At 34.1% G+C, this 23,914-nt stretch overlaps 2 protein-coding genes across 2 annotated transcripts; one reads left to right on the top strand and one right to left on the bottom strand.

Annotated features, from left to right (window-relative positions):
• The first annotated feature begins 2,160 nt into the window (after window positions 1-2,160).
• Window positions 2,161-3,888, top strand: LOC145606820 (albumin-2-like). The gene is made up of 2 exons (XM_081662660.1): window positions 2,161-2,299; window positions 2,614-3,888. The coding sequence occupies exon 2, from the start codon at window positions 2,615-2,617 to the stop codon at window positions 3,626-3,628; it is 1,014 nt and encodes a 337-aa protein (XP_081518786.1). The 5' UTR covers window positions 2,161-2,299; window position 2,614; the 3' UTR covers window positions 3,629-3,888.
• Window positions 3,889-4,077: 189 nt separating this feature from the next.
• On the bottom strand, window positions 4,078-10,583 carry LOC145606819 (putative 1-deoxy-D-xylulose-5-phosphate synthase, chloroplastic). Its single transcript, XM_081662659.1, has 10 exons — window positions 10,108-10,583; window positions 9,135-9,263; window positions 8,883-9,047; window positions 8,348-8,498; window positions 6,648-6,919; window positions 6,265-6,538; window positions 5,706-6,013; window positions 5,322-5,603; window positions 4,929-5,213; window positions 4,078-4,750 (listed from the first exon to the last, which is right to left on the bottom strand). Exons 1-10 carry the CDS (start codon window positions 10,219-10,221, stop codon window positions 4,601-4,603), a joined length of 2,130 nt encoding a protein of 709 aa, XP_081518785.1. The 5' UTR covers window positions 10,222-10,583; the 3' UTR covers window positions 4,078-4,600.
• Window positions 10,584-23,914: the final 13,331 nt, after the last annotated feature.

The raw sequence follows: 23,914 nt of genomic DNA, 5'->3' as shown, positions 1-23,914 counted from the left end.
AATCCACGTGGCATTAAAATTCTAGATGTCAAATATAATTCGTTACTTTTATCTCGGTGTCAATATAATTTTTTATCATTCGTTACTTTTTCTTAGGTGGCAAGTGAATTTTTTAATTCTAAAATAAAATTCAATTCTAATTTCTAATTTGTCGAAATAATACCTTTGCTTATGTGGCGCGCCGAATGTTCTCCAAAAATGCCTACTTTATTTATATATATTAGACTAGATGAAAGCCCGTGCGATGCACGGTTTTTTTATATATAAATCTCAAGAAAATATATTTTCGAATAGATTCTAATGTTATTTTTTCATTATTTGATTATTTTACTATCTAATAATTTCAGACAAAAAACACATAATATTTTAATTAAAGTGTTATTGCCTATTACAAAAGTTTTTTTTTTTTTTTTTTAATGTAATTTATAATTTGACTTTTTTTTTTTTTTATTGTTGTTTTGTATATTATTGTAGTTGTTAATTATATGACCACTGAATTTAAAAATATGAATAATTGTAAATATGATATCTTTCAAAATTTTTTTTGTAAATGTGATATTTTATCTATTACATATTGGGATAAAATCTTTAATATGAAAAGTTATTTTTTTATTTTTAAATATAAAAATCCCAATTCATTATTCGTTGTTTTTAAAAGATAAAATATTAAAAAATAATAAAATCATGTATACTATTTATCTTCTATTTAGATAAAATAACCACCTTCGTTCACACCCATATCGCTTCCATATAATCAAAATGGATAAATGAAACATGTCAGCAAAAATAAAATTCATATAAAATTAATCTTTATAGTCTTATAAAATAAATCAATATATATATCTACCGGGAAGTGAAAAATTGTTGTGAAATTCATCTAAAAATTTTAATTGTACAAAATCAAATCTAGATCTATACATTGAATTTTATCATCATACTCAATCGCCCGAACAATAATATTTTAAAAAATTAAGATTATTTTGTTGTCACTAACAATGTGTGCGATATTGCTTCTTATTTGTAACGATTGAAAAATATCTAATGGCCTAAACTTTTCTTTCAATTTATTTTGGACGAAATTGTATAAAGTTGGCTTTAATTGAGGCATGAACGCAATGTAATTAAAAATAAAATTAAGTTAATTTGAAGGCTTGATTATGCTACCAAAAGCACAAAAAATTGTTTTAACCATAAATTAATTAATAAAAACTAAAAAGGTCTATAAAAAAATTAAAAAATGTAAACGATTTATAAAGATATAATACCACTTCGTACTTTGATTTTCCAATTATTTTTGATTGAATTTAATTCTCTGATTTAATTAGATCTACATGTAAAAACAAAATTCAATAAACAAAACATAAACATATAATCATTAAGTTTTCCAAATAAACACAATGTAAGCAATAATCACAAATATATACATTTAACACATGGAATTTGAAAAATTAAACAGAATTACGCAACCATTGATGACCTAAAACGGACACAAAATTCGCTTGATTTGGTTTTGTATTGATATGAGATTTTATGAGTGTCGTAGAATGCGCCAATTTATAGTGGTAGGGATCACAAATTTTAATTTAATTATAATTAAATAATAATTTTTATCATAAACACTATAAAGATTATCTTAAGGTGATTTTTTTAAGAGATAAATTTTAGTTTTTTAAATAAATTAAATCCTCATAAATCATTATTCGTTGTTTTTACCTAAGTGGCAAATTTCTTAAATCTCATTCGTCGCTTTTAGTTAGGTGGCAAGTGAATTTTTTAATTCTAAAATAAAATAGAATTCTAATTTTTAATTGGTCAAAAATATACCTTTGCTTATGTGGCGCGCCGAATGCTCTCCAAAAATGCCTAGTTTATTTATATATATTAGATATATTAGATTAGATTAGATTTTTGTGTAAATTTATCTTACCCATGTAAATTTTGTTTTTCAATTGTACTTTTATTACTTTATCTCTCTACTATTTTATCTTTTCAATGTAATTTTAATATGGAGTATTTTTATTTAAGTTTCTTAATTTCCGTAATGTTTGCCCTATAAACTTTGGGGACATAGGGAGTATATTATACGTATTATTTTATTCGACATGGGCCTCCTATATCAGGTAGTGGGCTATAATATTTCCAACTTTGTGCACCGTGTATCTTTGTTAACCTTTATAATAAAGCTACGCCTCCCAAAAACATAGATTTGCCCTCTCTCTCTCTCTCTCTCTCAATTCCGCGGAAGCGCACTTCACCATCTCCATTGAAATTTCTATCTTCCATTGAAGCAGCTTGTTAGGTAAGATGCTGCCTTCTTTTTATGTTTTTTGTAATTATCGGATATCAGCTACATATTCTACGGTAATTGTTATTTCAATTCTCAGCATAGTAAATTTAGTGTCGAGATTATTGAACTATTGTTTATGATTACTAAACTCGATTTGAAGAAAATTCATCAGCCCAATTTGATAATTGAATCATATTCTCTGGATGGAATTATGTGATTGTACCTTTTCTCCATAAAATTATGAGCCTAATTTGATACTTGGTTGCTAATGTATTGTTTGTGTTTGTAATTTGATATATTCTTATTTTATATATCTAATCTTGTAGGATGCCGTACCACGTTAAGCTGAAGAGGAAGAGTGAGGCACCAGTTGATGATAATAAACATATTAGACATGCTGATGATTATGAATTGTTGGAAGTTATTCCATTTATGAAAAATCCAGATTCACCCACACAACAAATAAAAGCAAACAAGTTTATGGAACGGTTCAATCAGGAAATTAATGTGGATTGTTATAGATATTCACCATTCCGCTCATCGTGCACCAACCGTGTCTTTATGTTCATTCAAAATGAGTACGTTGTAATCAGTTATGATCCGAAATCACCTTCAAAGGATCAGCTTGTCTGTGGTCCTCTCATGATTTGCGACGGTTTCCCGGACCTTTACAATACTCATTTTAGTGAAAGAGGTGTAGACTTTGCTTTTGGCTGTCATGATGTTGATGAAGCATTTTTATTTTCAAGTCTTAAGTGCACCAAGATAAAGTATTCACCAATAATCTTTACTGGTGAAGTGATTATAGAAAGTATAAGCTACAAAGAGATGTTTCCCTGTCTACAAGAGATTAAGTTTGGGGATCCTCTTTACACTGCTGCTTTTGAATCCGCTGTCACCAATCAAGCTTACATATTATACGGCTCAAACTATGTCCTATTCAACTATTCCGAGAAGAAACTCATTGCCACTGGTCTCATAACAGAACTGTTTCCTTGTTTGCATAAAATCTTCTTCACAAGTGACATTGAAGCTGCCTTTGCCTCGCATGAGCGTAATCAAGTTTACCTTTTCAAAGGTAATTCTTATGTGCTCATTCAGTACAACCCTGCCAATGCTGACGACAGTAAGATAATTTTCGGCCCTGAAGAAGTTGTTCCCACCAACTGGCCTTCTTTAAGTGACTTTGTGCCTTACAAAAATATAGGATTTAACTCTGCAGAGCCCAGAACGTGGACTCCACTTTGGGGGTCATACGGTTACATCAAAGCCCCGCTTGGGGGTGATGTCTCTGAGGAAATACTCGAAAAGTATGGTCCTTTTGCAATTAATGTTGATTGAATGCTTGTATAGTTGTATCGGAGTTTGGAGGGTTCGTTGTGATTACAGGGTTACTATTCTGGGTTCTTTTGCTCAGATATGTTCTTTATACTTTTGTTTAGCTTTCTATTTAGTGTAGGTGCTTCTCTTCTTGTAGCGATAGTGCTTCATGAATGGGTTGTTAGCTGCTACTACTAGTGATCTTTGATGTAACCTTGAGGATTATTTAAGTTTAATTTTGAGATGTCTATATAATCGAACTGTACTTTATGTTTCTTTAAGCTTTCTTAGTTTCTTACCCTTGTAGCCTAGATTAGTTTAGCAATAGCGATAGAATAATGTGAACTCTTGGAGTGAGTAGCAAATCTCCGATTGTGATTTATGGAGGTAACTCTTCCTCCTTGGATCTAATTCAATTATCGCCAGCTTGTTTATCTGTTCTATCTAAGTACTTGTAAGAGTCTAACAAGTAGGATAAAAAATCAAAGCCTGCAGCTTTCCGATGCAATACAAAAGCTTCATTCGAATCCAGAGCCTCTGAATCGTACGTTTCATGGGCAAATCAGTCTTTACAAACTCTACCATTTAGTAATAACCCCAACTTCCTGTTTTACAACTTCATTCAAAGCTCATTTGATTTATCTGTCAGCATATATGCACTTACAATCTTCAACCACCTTGAAATAGTTTCCGCTTTCTTTGCTAATGTAAAGGCAGGTTATAACTTTGCCCAATTGCTACATCAATAAAACTATGTACATCTCCACTAGCTGCGACATATTTTCCATGTATTACGTCGACTAGGGACATCTATAAACTTTCTGAAGGTGCTAAATATCGAAATAGCTACCATGCTACATCATCTGTGGTTTCCATGCTACAAACTCACTACTTATGTACCAATCTAACAGTCACCTATTCAATCACAAGCGATAAAACATAGCGGTGCAACTTGTACGTCACTTGTAAATAATGGCTTGAAAGTTTTTCATTCTATGTCATGACTTCAAGAGCCTCCCTTGTTTTTCCAAGAATATTGAATACTGTCGCAGCAATATGTGATGGCGTAAGCCCTGCTTCAGCCAACTGGTCTCCTGGTGCGCCATGTTCAATGTATCGATCTGGGAGGACCAAAGGCCGCCACTGCACACAAATTAAAAAGATGCAAGTAAGAACACAGGGAATTAATATAACTACTTCTACATCTTATCAAGAGTTTTAGTATGTAAATTACCACATGCAGCTATTCAAATCTTTTTATAGATGAATTTACTGGTTTACACCTTTTAAATTAAAAAAAATATGTTGACCATATATGTACCTTTAGTTTTCCATCAAGAAGGCCATCAAGAGCCATAAATTGGGCAACATGAGATCCAAAACCTCCAATAGATCCTTCCTCAACAGTGATTAGAATTTCATGGGATTTTGCTAGACTACGGATTAGTGCATGGTCTAGTGGTTTGCAAAAGCGGGCATCTGCTACGGTCAAATTCAAGCCACGAGATTCAACCAAAGCTGCTGCAGCCATGCAGTACTGAACTGCTGTACCATAACCTAGGAGTGCTACTCTATCGCCTTCTTTCAATATCCTGCCTCGTCCAATCTGTCACATAAGATTTTAACTCCAATGAGAATACTTAATGTAAAGGAAAAAAACGTTATCAATCAGCATGTAGGACAGTAGGAGTACAAAATTAAAGCCAAGGCTCACCTCAAGTGGAATGCCTTTATTGCCTGGTGGCAACTCTGTACCGATTCCATTTCCCCTGGGGTAACGAAAGCAAGAAGGTCTATCATCAATAGCAGCAGCAGTGGCAACCATGTGGAATAGTTCTGTCTCATCTGATGGCGCCATTACTATCATATTGGGGAGGCAAGCCATAAATGTTACATCAAAAGCGCCACAATGTGTAGGGCCATCAGATCCTACAAGGCCTGCTCTGTCCATAGCAAACCTCACTGGTATCTTTTGTAAGTCCACATCATGAACTACCTGTACATAAAATCAACGTGACTTTTAGCAAAAAGCTTTACCAGAGGAACAGTAAATAAAGTGATCTTTAAAGAATGCGATGAAGATGACAAGAAGTTTTACCTGATCATATGCCCTTTGCATGAAAGATGAGTAAATTGCGCAAAAAGGTTTGAGACCTTCACAAGCCAATCCAGCAGCAAAAGTAACAGCATGTTGCTCAGCTATTCCAACATCAAAGCAGCGTGAAGGGAAGCGTCGTAGAAAGTGATTTAAGCCTGTTCCACCACCCATGGCAGCATGAATAGCAACTATATCTTTGTCCACCTCTGCCTCTGCAACTAATGCATCGGCAAAGTATGTTGTATAAGACTGAGTAGGTGATTGGCCTTTGAACTGCTTGCCAGTGGCTGGATCAAATTTGGTCACCCCTACACGATGAGAAATATGTTTTAAACAACAGTCATGCACATTATCCAAGTGAATTATTAGATTTAGTTTCTTCATCATTCTAATAACAAATTCATTAAAAAATTCCATGAAAATACAAAATGTACAAAAATTTAAAGTACGACAACATCAAAATTTGATAAAAAAAAAAATAGTTAATTTAATGGCCAGCCTTTCATTCATTATTATTAGTGCTGTGGCCTAAAACTGACATTTGGAAAGATATGTATACCATGGTATTTGTCTGCAGCTTTCTCGGCATAAGGGTAACCTCTTCCTTTTTCTGTCACGACATGGATAAGCACTGGACCTGTGGATTTTGTACTCTTAACCTCTTTAAGTATAGCTACAAGATCATCTACATTATGACCATCAACAGGACCAATGTAGTAGAGTCCAAGCTCTTCAAACAAAGTTGATCCTGTACCACTGATCATGCCTCGGGCATATTCATCAACTTTGGCAGCTAGCTGATACATGGGCCCTCCTATTTGCTTGGTTACTCCCTGCAATAAAGTCAATGATGACAAAAATCATCAATCATGCCAGTCAATACCTTGTTTACTCCCTAAGTTTGAGTTTTTGTTTAAACATGTACTCTATTTCATACAATACCTTGGCAACTTCTCTTAATTCTCGAAGAGGCTTGTTCGACTGCAATCGACTCAATGCACTGCTAAGAGCTCCAACTGGAGGAATAGGCCCATCCAAACTGGCAGTGGGTAAAGAGACCTGCTTATTGTCATTGAGAATGACAATCATGTCAGAGTCCAGGTATCCTGCATTATTCATTGCCTCAAAGGCTTGGCCAGCAGTCATGGCACCATCGCCTATAATGGAAACTACGTTGTTCTGTCTACCCTTTAGATCCCTTCCTACGGCCATACCTATACAAATGATAACAAACCGACAATCTTTTTAGTAAACGAGCAAGAACTAGCAAAATATCAAGTTAAATGAGGTCAAATTCTATTAACCTGCAATAGAAGTTAATAATGTACGAAGTATAAAGCAACTGTCAATTAGACTTTATTTCAGTCAAATGCTCCCATCACTATTGACAAAGATATAGAAAATTTTAAATATTTTTAGAAAGTGCCAGAGTCCAATGACTCAGCTAGGCATCAAAGGATGTTTCGAAAGCAATATAAACATATACAGCATTGCATCATTAGCTATACACGAGTCCAGATTTTTTTTTTTTTGTATTAAAATTAATTACGATCATTTCATATTTGAAAAATACACGTGAATACTAATCTAATGACATCTTATTTGACAATTCTTTTTCTTAAGGATTGGTGTAAATAACATCAAAGTTAAGTTTAATAAGAATTACATTCATTATTCTCACAAGTATCAGAATGGTGACATTGATCAAGACGTGACCCACAGGATTAAGTCAGGGTGGCTTAAATGGAGAGCGGCCACGGGAGTGTTATGCGACCGCAGCATTCCCTTAAAGTTGAAGGGAAAATTCTACAGGACTGCCATAAGACCAGTGTTGCTCTATGGTACAGAATGTTGGGCTTCTAAGAAAGAGCATATTAAAAAGATGGAGGTTACGGAAATGCGCATGTTAAGGTGGATGTGTGGAAACACTTTAAGAGATAGAATCAGAAATGAGGTTATTCGCAAGAAAGTAGGTGTGGCGGGCATTGTAGATAAATTAAGGGAAAATCGTCTGCGTTGGTTTGGACATGTAAGACGGAGACCCGAGGGTGCACCGGTGCGAAGAGTGGAAGAGTGGGACCATGGAGGGATTAAACGAGGAAGAGGGAGACCAAAGATGACTTGGTTGGAAGGAGTGAGGAAGGATATGAAGTGCATGGATTTACGTGAGGATGAAGTTTTGGATCGTAAGGGATGGAGGAGAAAGATTTATGTTGATGACTACACGGAATAATCAAATTTGGTTCATGTTAGCCGACCCCACTTTTGGGATTAAGGCTTTGATTGATTGATTGATTGATTGACATCTGCCTATTGCAAAGCAAAATAAATTCAATTCATTTTTAATAAAAATAACGAAACAAATAGATATTTCGAAAGTACATATTTAAACAAATCTAAGAATCTACATCCTTATAAATTATTTTTCTAAAGCATTCGAGTATGAAATTATGACAGTCAATTTTCAGTCAAACCAAAAAATCAGATATAACCAGTATAATACAGACCAAACCAAAGATTAGATAATTCATATTACAATTTACAACACCTTATTTAGTTGAAGAGAATGTAACCTACGTCCTTGATTGTTGAAACCAATTATCCAAGTAAAGAAAAATGTGATGTTAAGAATAGGAATTTACCTAAGCCAGCAGAAATGCTGTTGGAACTATGACCTGCACCAAAGGCATCAAATTCACTCTCCCCTCGCTTTGTAAATCCTGACAATCCATTTGTCTGTCTCAATGTTCTCATCCTATCTCTTCTTCCAGTGAGGATCTTGTGTGGGTAAGACTGCAAATAATGAAAAGCACGTATTACCGGATGTAATTATCAAGAAAAACCCCTCTCACATCACACCCTCTAAAAGCATGTTTTAAACTTCATCCATAATAAGTATGCATTTAATGGGCTTTTAAAAATAGAACTCAGCTGCTAGCCACATTTACTAGAATTAAGGATTTTCTATGTAAGCTTTTACAATGGCTACAAAATTATTGTAATCAAAGTAATAAATGATTGTCAAGGCATAATGAAACACTACAGAGGATCATTAGAGTAGATCTTTCGTTTCAAAATATTCATGTAGCCACTACAAATTTTTTGAGTAAAAGTGTCGGAATCAACGTTGCTTGTCATTCGAAAACAAAAGATGACTAGATAAGTTCAGATCAATACCTGATGACCAACATCCCACAATATCCTATCTTGAGGTGCATTAAAGACATAATGAAGAGCTATGGTGAGCTCCACAACCCCGAGGCTGGAACCAAGGTGACCGCCAGTTTTAGACACATTGAAGATCACATCAGACCGTAACTCATCTGCTAATTGTTTAAGCTCCTGCATTGACGAGTAATCATCAAATTATACTGAATTAAATCAACTTAATTTAGTTAATTCCAGAAACATACACACAGAATAATTTACCTTAACAGATAAGTTTTTCATATGAATGGGATAGTTGATTGTGTCCAAAAGGGGAGTAGGTGGTCTTTCTGAGTAATAATCTCCACTTTCTGTCAATGATGCTCTTACATTACCAGGTCTTCTTTTCACCTGAACCAAGTTGAAATGTTGAATAGAAAAAACAATACTTTGTAAACTAATTACTCATCACTTCTCAAGAATAAATTTAATTACCACCCAAATCGTTATAACAAATTAATGAATAGATTATTTTAACCTCGTTTTCTAACATAAATTAATGAATCAACCCACATTTGTCACAAAACCACTCATCTAATTCTACCAAGATTGAATTAAATTGGGTGAATCATCAATGTACTAATTCTAGCCAAAAGAGCAGACTTTTAACTCGTATTATTATTTGATGCAAATCAATGAATTTCACTTACTTTCACCAAATTATTCATTGATTCCAAGCAAAAATGATTTTTTTTTTTTTTTTTTCTCTTCCACGTCATTGAAACAAAGAATCTAAGTTTTATCCAATGCATGCAAAAGGGTTATACTTTTTATTCATTCGTTTGATGTAATTGAGTGAATTAACCCAATTTTTGTTACAAAACTATCCATAATTCATAATTACTCCATTCCTTTTTATTTATCACATTTATTTTTTCACAATTTTCAATACACATGTTTGAGCAATGAGCATTGATACCTTCATTATAAAATATTACAGTACTATAAATATACTCCATATTTATTCAAATCTCCCTCCTCAAACCGAAGATTTTAACTAGGACAACAAAAAAGAAACTAAAGGAGTACAAATTACAAAGCAAAGCATATCAAATTTCCAACACATGCAAAATGATATGATAACAAAATTTTAATCATTTATTTGACTTTTATGAAATTCAGAAGAAAAAGCCGTGCAACAACCAATAAATTCCAAAATTATCCAAGCATAATTTGAAAACATAAAAAAATCAACCTGCTGTTTAGGTAGATTTTGCAGATTTTTGCTCCTTGATAATTGAGGCTTGAGCAGATCTGAACTAACTACAGGACCAAAATGTACAGCCATTGAACTCAAACAAAACGCCATTTTTTACACTCAAAACTTCTAAATGCAAATTCAACCAAAACCCAGAAACAAATTTCCAATTTGAATCAAACCCAGAAATCAATCTAAATTCTTGATCAAAAATCAACCAATAATCAAATAACCCAGAAAATTAAAGTAACAAAATCTTCACAAAATGGGAACTATTGTAATACCCAATTGAAATAAAACTATTATTATTGGTTGTTCTTTGGTAATGAAGTTAAAATTTGAAGTAAAAAGAGAAAAAAAGAGAGGATGATTTGTGCGGTAGGCAATGGAGAATGTGCACTAACAATGAATGAAATGCTGTCATAGGCGTTACCACTTAAAAGTGAGCACTGAGTATTTGCCAAATTGCCCATGTTTGTTTACCTTGTTTTGTTTTTTATACAATGCACCTAAAAACTCAAGATTTTATTAGGAGGTGATTTGGGATCATTTGATTGGACCACGTCATCAGAAATCTTTAAGTGGATAGAGAGAGAAGATAGCTTACCTTTTTTTTTTTTTTTTTAAAACCAAAAGATAGCTTACCTTGTTGGAATGAATAGTGACTAGTGATTGTCTCATTGGATAATCTTGTCAACTCAACTCTCCACATGCGTTTTCATAGTCCCTTTGTTTTAAAAAGAATGTCTTATTCAAGCAATACCGTGTGCGATCCTATAATTCGGAATGCGATTTTAACAACAATGTTGTACACATTTATCAATGTAAAACTTTGACTATTTCGTAATATATATCTTTATTTATCAATAATTTCTGCTATTAACTGACTCCGAGTTGGTTGCTACACTTCCCACAGGTAAAAAAAGAAAGCATTAAGTGAAGTGCAAAAATAAAATAGTGAGTAATAATTGTCTCATTGGATAATCTTGTCAACTGAACTCTCCATATGGGTTTTCATAGCTACTTTGTTTCAAAAGAAATGTCTCGATCAAACTGTACAGTGTGCGATCCTACGATTCGGCTCGCGATTTTAACAACAATGTTGTACACATTTATCAATGTAAAACTTTGACTATTTCGTAATATATATCTTTAATTATCAATAATTTCTGCCATTACCTGACTCCGAGTTGGTTGCTACGCTCCCCACGGATTAAAAAAAAAAGCGTCAAGTGAAGTGCAAAAATAAAATAGGGCATTAATTTTGAAACGTGGGAGAATTTTTTTTTTTTTTTTTTTTGAAAGAGAGAATCTGCTTTTGATTTTCCCTCCGTTTCAAAATAAAGGTGTCATTTTCATTTTTGTACTAATGTACACTTATAGACACTCAAATGTGTGAAAAGTCTAGTGATGCGGTTGTTTTAAATAAATATCTTTCTTTCCGTTTTTGAAAATCTATTCTATTTATGAAAATAGTCCGTCCAATTTAGTTTGGTCCAATAATAGTGTAGTTGGATTGGGCTCGAAAAGATTTTTCCAACAATATATTATAAGCCTAATTCCAATGAGTAATTATCTATCCCTACCTCCTAGAATCGGGAGCTCTACCTACACCCTCTATTAAAACGTTAGGCTTAATCAACCTACCTCCATACCCACTACACACAAACTGATTTTACCCCTATATATACAAAGAAAAAAAAATCAAAACCTCATTTTGCATTTTCTCTCTCCTCACCCATTTTTCAGTCATATTCTCTCTCATCAAAAGCTTTAATAGCAAAACTGTTACAAAATTATCACAAGAATTTTTTCACTCACTTCGAAATTCATCAAAATAAAGGCGAAATTTAAAAAGAGTAAGTTATTTTGTTCAAGTTTGGAACGAAAAAGAGTATAAACCCTAGGTTTCACCAACTTTTTGTTGCGATTGTAATTCAATAATATAATTGAAAAATCAACCTTGGAAAATGTATCAAGGTAAGTATAATAAAATAGTTCTAGTAAAAAACAATTAAATTAAACCAGAATATTCTTTATTTATTTATTTATTTATTTGCAAAACAAAGGAAAAAGTTTCAAAGAAGAAAAACGACGATTCTGGAGAAATGCAAGCATTAATAAATTTTTCATTTTAATTTTGATAAATGTTCATTTATATATTAGTATATAGTCATTAACATATTAAATAGATAAATAATGTATATAAATGTTCATTTATTATATATAAAAGTTTATATAAATATAAAAGTTCATTTATATATAAATGTTTACTCATATATTAGTACATAGTCATTCACGTAATTACGGTCATTGTTTATCATAGTTTGGAGTGGTAAATTATTTGATAAATGTTTATTTTTATTTTGCTAGATGTTCAATTACATAATAGTATATGGCCATTCACAATTTCACATACTAGCATACAATTATTAAAATTTTGATAAATGTATGTTCATGTTTTTGTCATCTTCTTCAAATATTCCATGTTCATTTCAATTTTGAATTTCAATATATGTCTTTTCTCATGTGGACATATGGTCAAGCACATACATATTCATAGCTTCAAGTTATTTACATATATATTTTATGCATATGTTCATCGATTATAATATTTCATGGTCATTTTCAAACTAATATATGTTCATGTATATATCAATAGTTGTTCATATCCATGTTGAATTACGTAAACATATATTTATTTTGTATTAATAGTTGTTCATTTTTATATTAATAGATGATCATTTCCACACTGATATATGTTCATTAATATATTAATTAATATATGTTCATTTATATTCTAATAGATGTTAGTTTTCATATCGACCATGTTTTATATTCATCCATGTTTATACTCATATCGTTCATTTTCAACATTTATTTTTGCTCAAATCCAATACATTTAAGATAATCGTGCATAAAGTGAGTTAGATCGCACAATAGTAAGGAAAAAGGGTAGATGGAAAAAAGAAGGAAACCAAGATGGCATTGAGTCCCCATGCAACATGAACCAATATCACTAGCTTGAATTTTTTGATTTGGACCAAGAAGTTTATCGTGTTTAATAATATATGTGGAATTCTATTTTACATTAACTTAATATCCATTTGTTCAACTTTTTGGTGGTATACAATTTCATTTGATTTTTTTTTAGAAGGAAATGAAATTTTCCCCCCTTGAGTACTATTATAAATAGTCATCTAGAAATACGATTACAAAATTATAATAATTTGAATACTTCATGTCGTACTAGCATAGCTAAACATTTAATAATTATTCTATAGAATTGAACATTTAATAATACAAAAGTGAACATTTACAATGATGAAAATGAACATTTCATAGGAAATTCGGAACTGAAGAAACAACCAAGATGACGTCATTAGGAATGAGTGGGGGTGCAGGCAGCTCTGCCTACCCCTGAGTGTAGGCAAAAATTTGTATTGAAAATTTTTGCCTACACCCCGAAGCATGCAGTGATGGCTGCACCCCCACTCCTTCCTAATGACGTCATCTGGGTTGTTTTTTCCGTTCTAAATTACCTATAAAATGTTCATTTTCATCACTGTAAATGTTCACTCTTGTATTATTAAATGTTCAAATCTATAGAATAATTATTAATTGTTCAATTATGCTGATACTTCATGAAATATTTTAAATAATTGTAGTTTTGTATTTGTGTTTTTAGATGACTATTTATATTAGTACTCAAGGACAAAGAAAAAGTTCATTTCCTTCTTAATAAAATCAATGTATACCACCAAAAATTGAACAATTGGATATGAACTATACAATACAATTCCACTTATATTATCAATTAAACACAATAAACTTCTCAATCCAAATTCGAAAAAATCCAAGATTGTGTTATAGGTTCATGTTGCGGTGATTCCACACCTTCTTGGTTTCCTTCTTTTTGTCATCTTCCTTTTTTCCTTGCTATTGTGTGGTCTAACTCACTATGTGTACGATTCTTTTTTAGCAAAAAAAAAATAATAATAATACTGTATTAGATTTGAGCAAGAATAAATGTTAAAATGAAACAATTTCAATTGACATGATCGATATAAAAATTAACATCTATTAGTATATAAATGAATATATATTAATTTATAAATGAATATATATAAAATTATAAATGAACATGTATTAGTGTGGAAATGATCATCTATTAATATTAAAATGAACAACTATTAATACAAGAATGAACATATTTACATAATTCCACATGAATATGAACATTTATTAATATATAAATGAACATATATTAGTTTGAAAATGACCATAAAAGATAATGATCAATGAACATATACATAAAAAATATACGTATATATATAAACACTCTTGAAGCTATCAATATGTGATTGACTATATATCCATATGAGAAAAGACATAAATTAAAAGTAAAATTTAAAATGAACCTGAAATATAAATATTTGAAGAAGACATGAATATTTATCAAAATTTTAATAATAGTATGTTAATATGTGAAATTGTGAATGACTATATACTATTATATGATTGAACATCTACCAAAATAAAAAATAAACATTTATCAATATATTTATCCATTCCAAACTATGATATGATAGTATACTAATATATAAATGAACATGCGTAAAAAAAATTATAAAAATAAATTCACTACGAACCAAATTTGTTAATACTTATATGCCTCTAGAATCTTTGTTTTTCTACTCTAAAAGTGTTTCCTACATTCTGCAAAAACAAAAAAAAAAAAAAAAAAAAAAAAAAAAAAGAAAAGAAAAAAAACGTATTGGTTTAATTTACTAGTTTTAGAATAAAAATTACTAAAATTATAGTATTATACTTACATTGATACAGTTTCCATGGGTACAATAAGTAGAGCATTTAAATCCTCTCTTCTCTCTCCTCTGTTTCAAGTTTCCCCCTTTTAAACCCTAGGAGCTCGCCAGAGCTCCGGCGCCGCGGCCATACTCCGGTGAGCCACCTCATCTCCTTTTTATTTCTTTTCCTTTATTCTCAATTTTTCCCTTCTTGTCTGCTTTCACCTTTCTCACACTCGAAAATCAAAGATTCACCTTCTTGATTGAGGATTTTTAATCCTTTGTGAGGTGTTTGTGTGAGCCTAGTTTTCGAAGGTTTTGAGGGAGTTTTTCTATTCGTGATTAATGCCGTTTCCAACCTTTGCGTGGAAGGTTAGTGCTCCCCGTCGGTGAAACAAGTCCTAAGGACTAAGCTACGCCGCCGTCATGAGTCATCGGTAATTTTGACCGTGACGGAAACGGTAAAGTTAGGGTTAGGGTTTCGTGGGTCCTTGTGCTGGAGGGCTAGGCCTAACGTCACCGTCAAGAGAAGTTCATGACGGAAACGGTGAAGTTAGGTCTAAGGTTTCGAGGTTCCTTGTGTTCGTGGTCTCGGGTTTCTTGGTTTGAACAGTGCTCTCCTCTGGTAATTGTTTCTCTTTCCTAAGTATGTTTATTCTTGGTATTTATCAGACTTTACTTGTTTTAGTTTGCTTTATGGTAATTTTTAGCCTCCTTTGGTTGTTTCCCGGGCTATTAAGTTGTTTTGACTATAGTATTTTGGATGGTTGTGTGCAGAGGGACTTAGGATCCTTTGTTAAGGATTGTGGTGTGGTTAAAGGTGGGCACGGGCCGCGCCGGCACGCGGGCGGCACGGGCCGGCATGGGCACGGCCACCGGCACGGCACGGCACGGCGGCCCGCCTGTGGGCCGTGGGCCGTGCCGTGAACAAAAGTTCTGGGTTTGGCACGGGCACGGCGGGCGGCACGGTGGCCGGCACGACGGCCGGCACGCTGGCACGACCCGCCTGCACGGCACGTGGCACGGCACGGCCCGTGCCTTGTACTAGCTGTTGGAAATATAGCCGTTTATGGCCGTTTTCCAACAGCTATAAACGGCCATATTTTCCTCCAATTTCCACCCAATTTCCCACCCAAATCCCCTATAAATACCTCATATTTTCCTCCAAAATTTTCACAACTCATCTCTTCTCTCTTATTCTCTAATTTTCTTACTCCCAAATTCTCAATTCTCAAATTCCTACAAATCATACAATCTTCCTCTCTTTTGTGAAAAGAAAAAAAAAATTCCTACTCTCTTATAAATTTTACATTTTTAATATTATTAGTCTACTACCAAAACAAAAAAAAAAAAAAAAAAAAAAAAAAATTGTTATATTTACATTCGGGAAATTATAAGTTCGAGAAATTATAAATTTGGGAAAGCATTGAAGCGTCATTGTAAGATCTAACTCAACTTTATTTTAATTTGTTATTGTTATTGTTATTGTTATTATTATTGTTATTATTATTATTATTATTATTATTATTATTATTATTATTATTATTATTATTATTATTATTATTATTATTATTGTATACTTGGAACTACTTAATTATATAAAAACTACTTTCTATTTTAATTGTGGGTTATTTGGATTGTTGAAATCTGTCTAAGGCGGGATTTGGGCTCTGGACAACGTCGCTCCTAACCTCTCCTACCTGGGATCTCATTGATTTAGATAATATACTATTATTATAATTATTTTTGAAAATTTAATTTATATAAAAACTACTTACTAATTAATTCTCATTGATCTCATTGTTGTTAACATATTAGAGTGGTGTACCGAAGAGGATTTTGCTCAAACCAAAAGAAAGAGTGAAGTTTGGGCACATTATCAATTAAGTAAAGATGGAAAAAAATGCAAGTGTCGGACTTGTGGTAAAATTTTCTCGGCCGATACCAAGGGAGGGACGGGACACCTTAGTAGACATACAAAAAAATGTGGTGGACCATCTAGTGATCCAACCCAACCTAAAATTTCTCAATTCCATCCACAAGGTTTCATTTACAATTACGAGAGAGATAGGGATGAACTTGGGAGAATGATTGTACATGCAGAACAACCTTTTCTTTTCGCCGAAAATGATGCCTTCAACAACTATATTAACCGAGCACTACAACCAAAACACAAAAAAATCTCCCGAAAAACCGTTCGATCTGCTGCCATGAAGACTTATCTAGAGTACAAATTGAGATTAGTAAATGAATTAGCTAATCTTCCTAGTAGAGTTTCTTTACCCGCCGATGCATGGGATGGTGGGTACGGACTTCACTATTTATGTGTTACTTGTCATTGGTTAGATAATGAGTGGATGTTACAAAAACGCATCATTCATTTCAAAATGCTTGAATACCCTCATACCGGTCTTAACATTTCACATCATTTAATGGAAGCCATTGATGCATATAGTCTTAGGGATAAAATCATGTCTATGACTTTCGATAATGCAACTTCTATGACATATAGTGCGAATTTGGTCAAATCCCAATTGAGCGATGTTATATTAGATGGAGATGCACTTCATGTTAGATGCATTTGTCATGTTCTTAACTTGTGTGTGAAGGATGGAACACAAGCAATTGGTCCATTTTATCACAAAATACGGAGTGCTATTTGCACTATTAATAGCTCTAACATGAGATATCAAGAATGGAAAGGTTTTTGCAGGCAACAACGGATTAAAACCATAAAAATAGCACCGGATTGTCCAACTAGGTGGAACTCCACCTATGAAATGTTGAGTCAGGCAATCGAGTACAAGGTTCATTTAACACTTTTTTATAATATGAAATATCCACAAAATGCTTTACTTGAAGATGATTGGGCTAATTGTGAAAAATATATGCAGTTTTTACAATTACTATATGGTATGACACATTGTTTTTCTTCTGTATATAATCCTTGTGCTCATTCTTTTCTTAGCAATGCATGTTTACTTGCACAAATTTTTGCGGAACACCGATCACAACATGTTTATCGTGGATATCTTCCATCCATGGAGGATAAATGGCGTAAATATTACACCGATATTCCTATGATTTATATTTTTGCTTCCATTTTAGATCCTAGACAAAAATATGATGGCACCTTTTTATTAATTGATATTTATTATAGTAACATGAATTTTGAAGATGATGTTGAAACTTTTAAGAATAAGGTGACGGATGAGTTTTTTAATTTATATAATGTTTATGAAAGTAAATATGGAACCGTGTCTCGATTTGCCCCTTCTCAAACATCCAAAAATGTAAGTAAACGGGCCAAAGGTTTATTTGCTCAAGCTGCTAACTTGATGTCTAAGTATTCAGGACAGAATCATCATCATCTAGGAGAACTCAAAGCGATGTTTCGGAGTTGCAAATGTACTTAAGTTACGACTTCATGAAAGGCATGGACGATGAAGAGAAGTTTGGCCTCGACATCCTCGATTGGTGGAAATCACAAGCCGTGAAACATCCAATTTTGTCGGCAATGGCTCGTGATATTTTTGCTATCCAAGTCTTCTCCGTTGCTTCCGAAAGAGCTTTTAGTGCGTCGGGAAGAGTTCTAGACGATAGAAGAACAAGACTAAAACCCGAAACACTTGAAATGTGTGTTTGCTTCAAGGATTGGTTGGATGCCGAAACTCGTTCTCAAGATCGTACTTATGCACAAAACGACGACGATGAAGGAACGTCGACTTCTTTTAGTTCTCAATCCACTCAATTGGCGGATGAACTTGAACCTCTAGGAGACGAAGACGAAGATGAAGACGAAGGCGAAGACGACCAATAATAATTACATGATTACATATTTACATTCTACACTATTGTATTCTTTTTGTATTATCGAACTTCGTATTTGATCCGTGCCATTTATGGCACCTTTAGGCTATGTTTTCTTTATATTTTTACGCATGTTTTTAGCCTTTTATTTCGTGTTTTTACCTAATAAAGTTTGATTTGCGTGCTTTTGTATTATTTTAGAGAAATGCGTACTTTTAATTTTTTCTTATTATTTTATTCATTTCTCGACTACTTCCTTCGCCTCTCCGTTTGTTTGACTTGTTTTGTAGGTATGTCGAGCTTCTCGGGATTTAATTATCAAGAAAGAAGCTCATGTGCATTCAAGGAAGTTAACGGAGCCAAATAAGGAAGCCAAACATGCAAAGTCACGCCAATCAAGCTAATTTCGGAAGCACGAGTCCCAAAGCAGTAGCCACAACAACTTCGCACCGACCTCCTCCTCATAGCTGCTGCCACCATGCACCACCCAACAACCACCAAGCCCACATCTCCCCTGCTCCTCCATTACCCCAATTCACTAACTATAGCAGCAGCACCCAAGTGTAATCACCACCTGCTGCCCCTTTAATCAGCCACCAACACACCTCCAATTCCGCCACACCAACAACCGCAAGCAGCCCCTACTATTGCAACCACACCAACAGCCACCAACAACCACCACTTCCCCTGTTCTCCCTGCCACCGCAACCCCCTTATTTCCCCAATTCAAACGCCAGCAATCACCAACCACCATTCACGCATTCCCTTATTTCCCCCAAATTCATCAACAACTCCCCTGCTACCTCACGTAATTCCCTTACCACCAGCCGTAGCTTCCAGCTCCAATCATCACCGAAACCACCAGCCCAAACCGCCAGCACCTGCCACCACCAATTACCACCTTCGCACCAGCCTAAATCCGCCACCATCACGCCACCAACTGCAGCAACACATTCAACCACCACTCTCGCAACCTCCTTCATTTCCCCCAATTCAATTGAAATTCCCCGAGGACGCGGGTGTGAGAGGAGCGGACGCGGGCTCGATGTCACAAATCAGGCAGTAAGTAGCCGCGGTTGTCCCGAGGTCTTCCTGCGGACGCGGTGGCTATGGAGAAGGCGCGGCTTAGACCACCGCGGGCGCGGCTTTGTGGGTTCAATTTGAACCGTATCTCAAGCTCCTCACGTGACTATAATGAAAATCCAACGGCCTTGATTGATGCTTGATGATAGATGATGAAGATGAGTGGCGGTGATTGAAGTTGATGATGATTGATGGACGGTGATGGTGGTGATGACCTTCAATGGAGGATGAGCAGCGAATTATCAAGCTGACTTCTTTTATTTCTTTTTTGTTTTCTTTTTCTTTTATCTTTTGTTATTTTTATTTTTCCTTTTTCTTTTATTTTTATTTCTCTTTTCTTATTTTCTTTTCTTGATTTATTTTTCCTTTCTTATTTCTATTTTTCCTTTTCTTAGTTTATTTTATTTTATTTCCCTTCTTTTATTATTTTTCTTAGCTTAGTTTAAATACCCATTTTTTGGGGATTATTAGATCCAACTTTTATTCTATTTTCTGAATTAGCTTAGTTTTCTCTCTCTTAGGTTGAGAGCTTCTCTCTCTAGATTAGGCTATTTTAGGAGTAGTTTTAGAGAGAGAAAGTGAGAGATTTCAATGGTAATTGAGAGATTGAAGATGCAAGTGTGACAATTGTGTTTGAGATTTTCTCTATTATCAATGAGCATTTCTAAACTTTATCTCATTTAATTGCTTTGTTTAATTTGATGTTTGTTTGGTTTGATTTTGATATTTGATGTTTGATTAGAGTAATTGTTCTTGATATTTTGTTAATTCTTGTTTTCTATAGTTGATAGTAGATTTGATCATGTTTCTTGAGTAGTTTACTTGCTAGGGTTTGGGTAAACATGTATGATTGATGGATTGAGTTTGATTTGGGAATTTGAGTAGTTCTTGTGTTGTGATTAAATTGATTCATAGAGGTTTGCATGTTGCATAAGTTTGATTGGAGTAGCTAACCATGATTGCTAGCATTGATTGCATGATTGAATTGATCGACATGACCACTTGATATCGATTTGATAATAATTAGTTGAGTATTTGATTATGTTTCTTCATATTGTTTAGCACTAGAGAAATCTATGTTAGAGAGTGTGAGGATGATTAGTTGAATGCCCCTAATTGCTCCTACTATTTGTCTTTGCATAGCTTGGATTGCTTGACTCCCTAATTACCTTGGTTATCATGAATGCATGTTGATCCCCATTCCCTAGTGTTTCATTTGTTTGGTTCTTGATTAGAAAGTAGAATAGCGTTAACTTTCACCTTGGACTTCGACCTAGCTTAGGCGTTAATTAGAAATACTTGAACATAACCGTTCCTAGTGGTTCGACCCTTGACTTACCTCTATACTTGTATTTAGGTAGTTGAGTGATTATAAATTTGTTTGACCGTAGGGAAGATTAGTTCAACGACATAGTTTTCCCCACGTCAAAATGGCGCCGTTGCCGGGGAACGGTGTCTATGTTTGAGTGTTTTTGATTGCTTGAGTCTAGGTCTTTGTGTATACTTTTCTTTTATTTCTTTTTGTTTGCATTGGAAAAAAATGGCATGTCTCGCATTTCCTCAATTTGACAATGAGCCTTTTTGTGAATATTTTAATAGACTAGAGGAATTTCTTTATTGTAATTGTTGTAATATTTGGGAGGCTTGTGAGATTTGTTATTTTGGTTTGAATGAGCAAACTAGGGAAGAAGTTGAATGCATGTATAATGGTGAATTTAGAGCATTGTCAATTGATGATGCTTGGGATTTCTATGTTTGGTTTGCTAGGGATGTTTATAATAGGGGTAATCATGATCCTAATATTGATATGCAATGTGTTGATTCTTCTAATATTAGCATGAATTCCCATGATTTGTCACATGATCCTATTGGTGAACCTAGAACACATGATTTCAACTCTATTTCCCCTTTTGTTCATAATGATGAAGTACATGCTCAAGTTGATGCTAATGGTGTGTTTCAATATTCTTCATTATTTACCATGCCGTCTTGTGATGTGCTTCGTTCCCTTGATGATGAATCTCATGTTCTTGATTTTGCCCCCACTCCCCAATGTGATGTATATGCTCATGATCTTAATGTTGATTCTTCCAATCTTGGTTGTATTTCTTCTCTTCTTGTTGAGCCTCAATCTTCTACATCTTTTGAATCTCTTGTTGATATATTTGAATCTCAAATTAGGCACATTGAGCTTGATAATGAGTTTGGGCCTAGTAAGGAGATGATTCTTAATTCTATGAGAGGTCAATTAGAGATAATGAAAAAGAGTGAGGAGCGTCTTGAGGAAGGAAAGAGAAGAAAAGAAGAGTTAAAAAGCCAATTGTCATCCTTGATGCTTATTTGTGAAAAATCCCAATTTAATGTGTGTATTGAGGATGATGATGATGATGATTTTGAGCAACCAAGAGAGTGTGAGGATCCCTTTTGTGAGCATTTGAGTGATGGTGAAGGAGTTGAGAATGAAGAGAGTGTTTATTTTGAAAATCCTACCCCTCTTTCTCATCTTGACGAGTCTCTAGTGCATGATTGTGATTCTTCTATCCATGAGTATTTGAATTCACTTGAGGTTATGTCTAATATGTTTTTTGAGTGTCAAATGAAAACCTATAGCCTTTTGAGTGAGTTTATTAAGAATGCTTCATGTGAGAGAGATGAGTTTGAAATGAATTTACATCCATTCATGCATGGCTTTGAGACTTTAGGCTTTAAGGAAGTTGAGGGAGTTGTTGTTCATGGTTGTGATGGAGGGGATTATGTAGTTCCTCTTGGAAGTTGGATGTTTGAGGGAGATGTTGATCATGAGTGTTCTTCTTTTGAGGATTCTATGATTGATTTTTATGCTCTAATTGGTGATTTGAGGCATGGTGGTGAGGAAGAGTTCATTTGCGAGACCATAGCTCCTATTCCCTCCTCGCATGTCCCTTTTTCGAGGAATTTCAACCATATCCCCTACACTCCTATGTCCCTCCCTTCCTTTGTTAATGAGCCTATTGGGGACCCTCTTGTCTATGACAGTTTTTATGTGGCTTATTTGTCCCCGATTGAGGAAAGGGGTGATATTGTCACCCAAAAATATTCTAGTGAGGAGGATTTGCCTTTTTCTTTTTCTTTCCATTTTTTTATTCCCCCTCCTTCTTCTTATTTTCTTGTTTTTCTTTTTGATCCCTCTTCTTCTTTCTTGTGGCATCTCCCTTCTCACTTGCGTGCAATGATCTTGTTGCACGTTTTTCTTCCGTCATTTGCCTACATTCTATCTTATGAAATGTGTAGTAGTGCATTTGACAAGCTCTTGCGATCGTTGCAATATTATTTTACTAGAGCGGTCAAGCTTGGACCTTAAGCAAGCCTTTCTCGGGAAGTAACCCGTGTTTTAGATTAGATTTTCCTTTTCTTTTTAGAATAGATTTTTCTCTCATGGAAATTTTTGTGTGCCTTTTGCTAGGTACATGACTTGATATACTTTGGTGCTTCGATTTGGATCAAGAATCAAGGAAGGTTGACTCCTATCTTTGCGAGCATATGGAGACAAGGTTTAATTCTTGAGAAATTAGATTTGAAAGGTTTAAATTGGGTCATTTGCGGGTATTTACACCCACCTAATATCCGGTAATATCTTTCCTTGCTCTTTCTCTAGTGGATGATAATTTGTAGGACATATGTTGGTTTGTTGGATTAATCTCCTTGTTTTCCCCTCCCATGGATTATATGATTTATGTTTGAGTGTATTGTCTCATTCAAGCTTGGGGGAGGGTATTCTTTCATGTTTGGTGGAATGTTGATTCTTATGTGTTTTGCACCTTTGTATATGCTTTTCCATGTTTCTTATTTTGAAAAACTCCAAAAAGATTTTTGTTTTTATCAAGGTAAATTTGCAATGTGTTTTGTTTTGTTCTTGTTTTGGACATAATAACATTTGGACTTGTATAATTGAATGCTTTTCTTCCTAAATGGTAACGGTGTGCACGGTTTGAGAGTACGCTTGGTTGATTCTAGGATAAAGCATGCTAAGGTAGTTGGTTAGAACTAGTGGGAACATGAAGCCGGATTCTACTTGTTTGTGGCATGTTTGGTAGTTGCTTCCTATAGTCGATTTGACGCCAATA

This window comes from Chenopodium album, chromosome 23 (assembly GCF_948465745.1).
Source record: "Chenopodium album chromosome 23, dcCheAlbu1.1, whole genome shotgun sequence".
Lineage (NCBI taxonomy): Eukaryota > Viridiplantae > Streptophyta > Magnoliopsida > Caryophyllales > Amaranthaceae > Chenopodium > Chenopodium album.
Note: the sequence above shows the minus strand (reverse complement) of the source record. Positions and strands in the feature narration are given on the sequence as shown.

What these genes read in the sequence shown, in the direction of transcription:
- LOC145606820 (XM_081662660.1), top strand. Translation starts at nt 2,615, where the DNA reads ATGCCGTACCACGTTAAGCTGAAGAGGAAGAGTGAGGCACCAGTTGAT.
- LOC145606819 (XM_081662659.1), bottom strand. Translation starts at nt 10,221, where the DNA reads ATGGCGTTTTGTTTGAGTTCAATGGCTGTACATTTTGGTCCTGTAGTT. An exon ending in TGTGGGATGTTGGTCATCAG is followed by an intron (nt 8,499 to 8,882) that starts GTATTGATCTGA and finishes CATTATTTGCAG; the next exon opens with TCTTACCCACACAAGATCCT. An exon ending in TGCAAAGGGCATATGATCAG is followed by an intron (nt 5,604 to 5,705) that starts GTAAAACTTCTT and finishes TTTTATGTACAG; the next exon opens with GTAGTTCATGATGTGGACTT.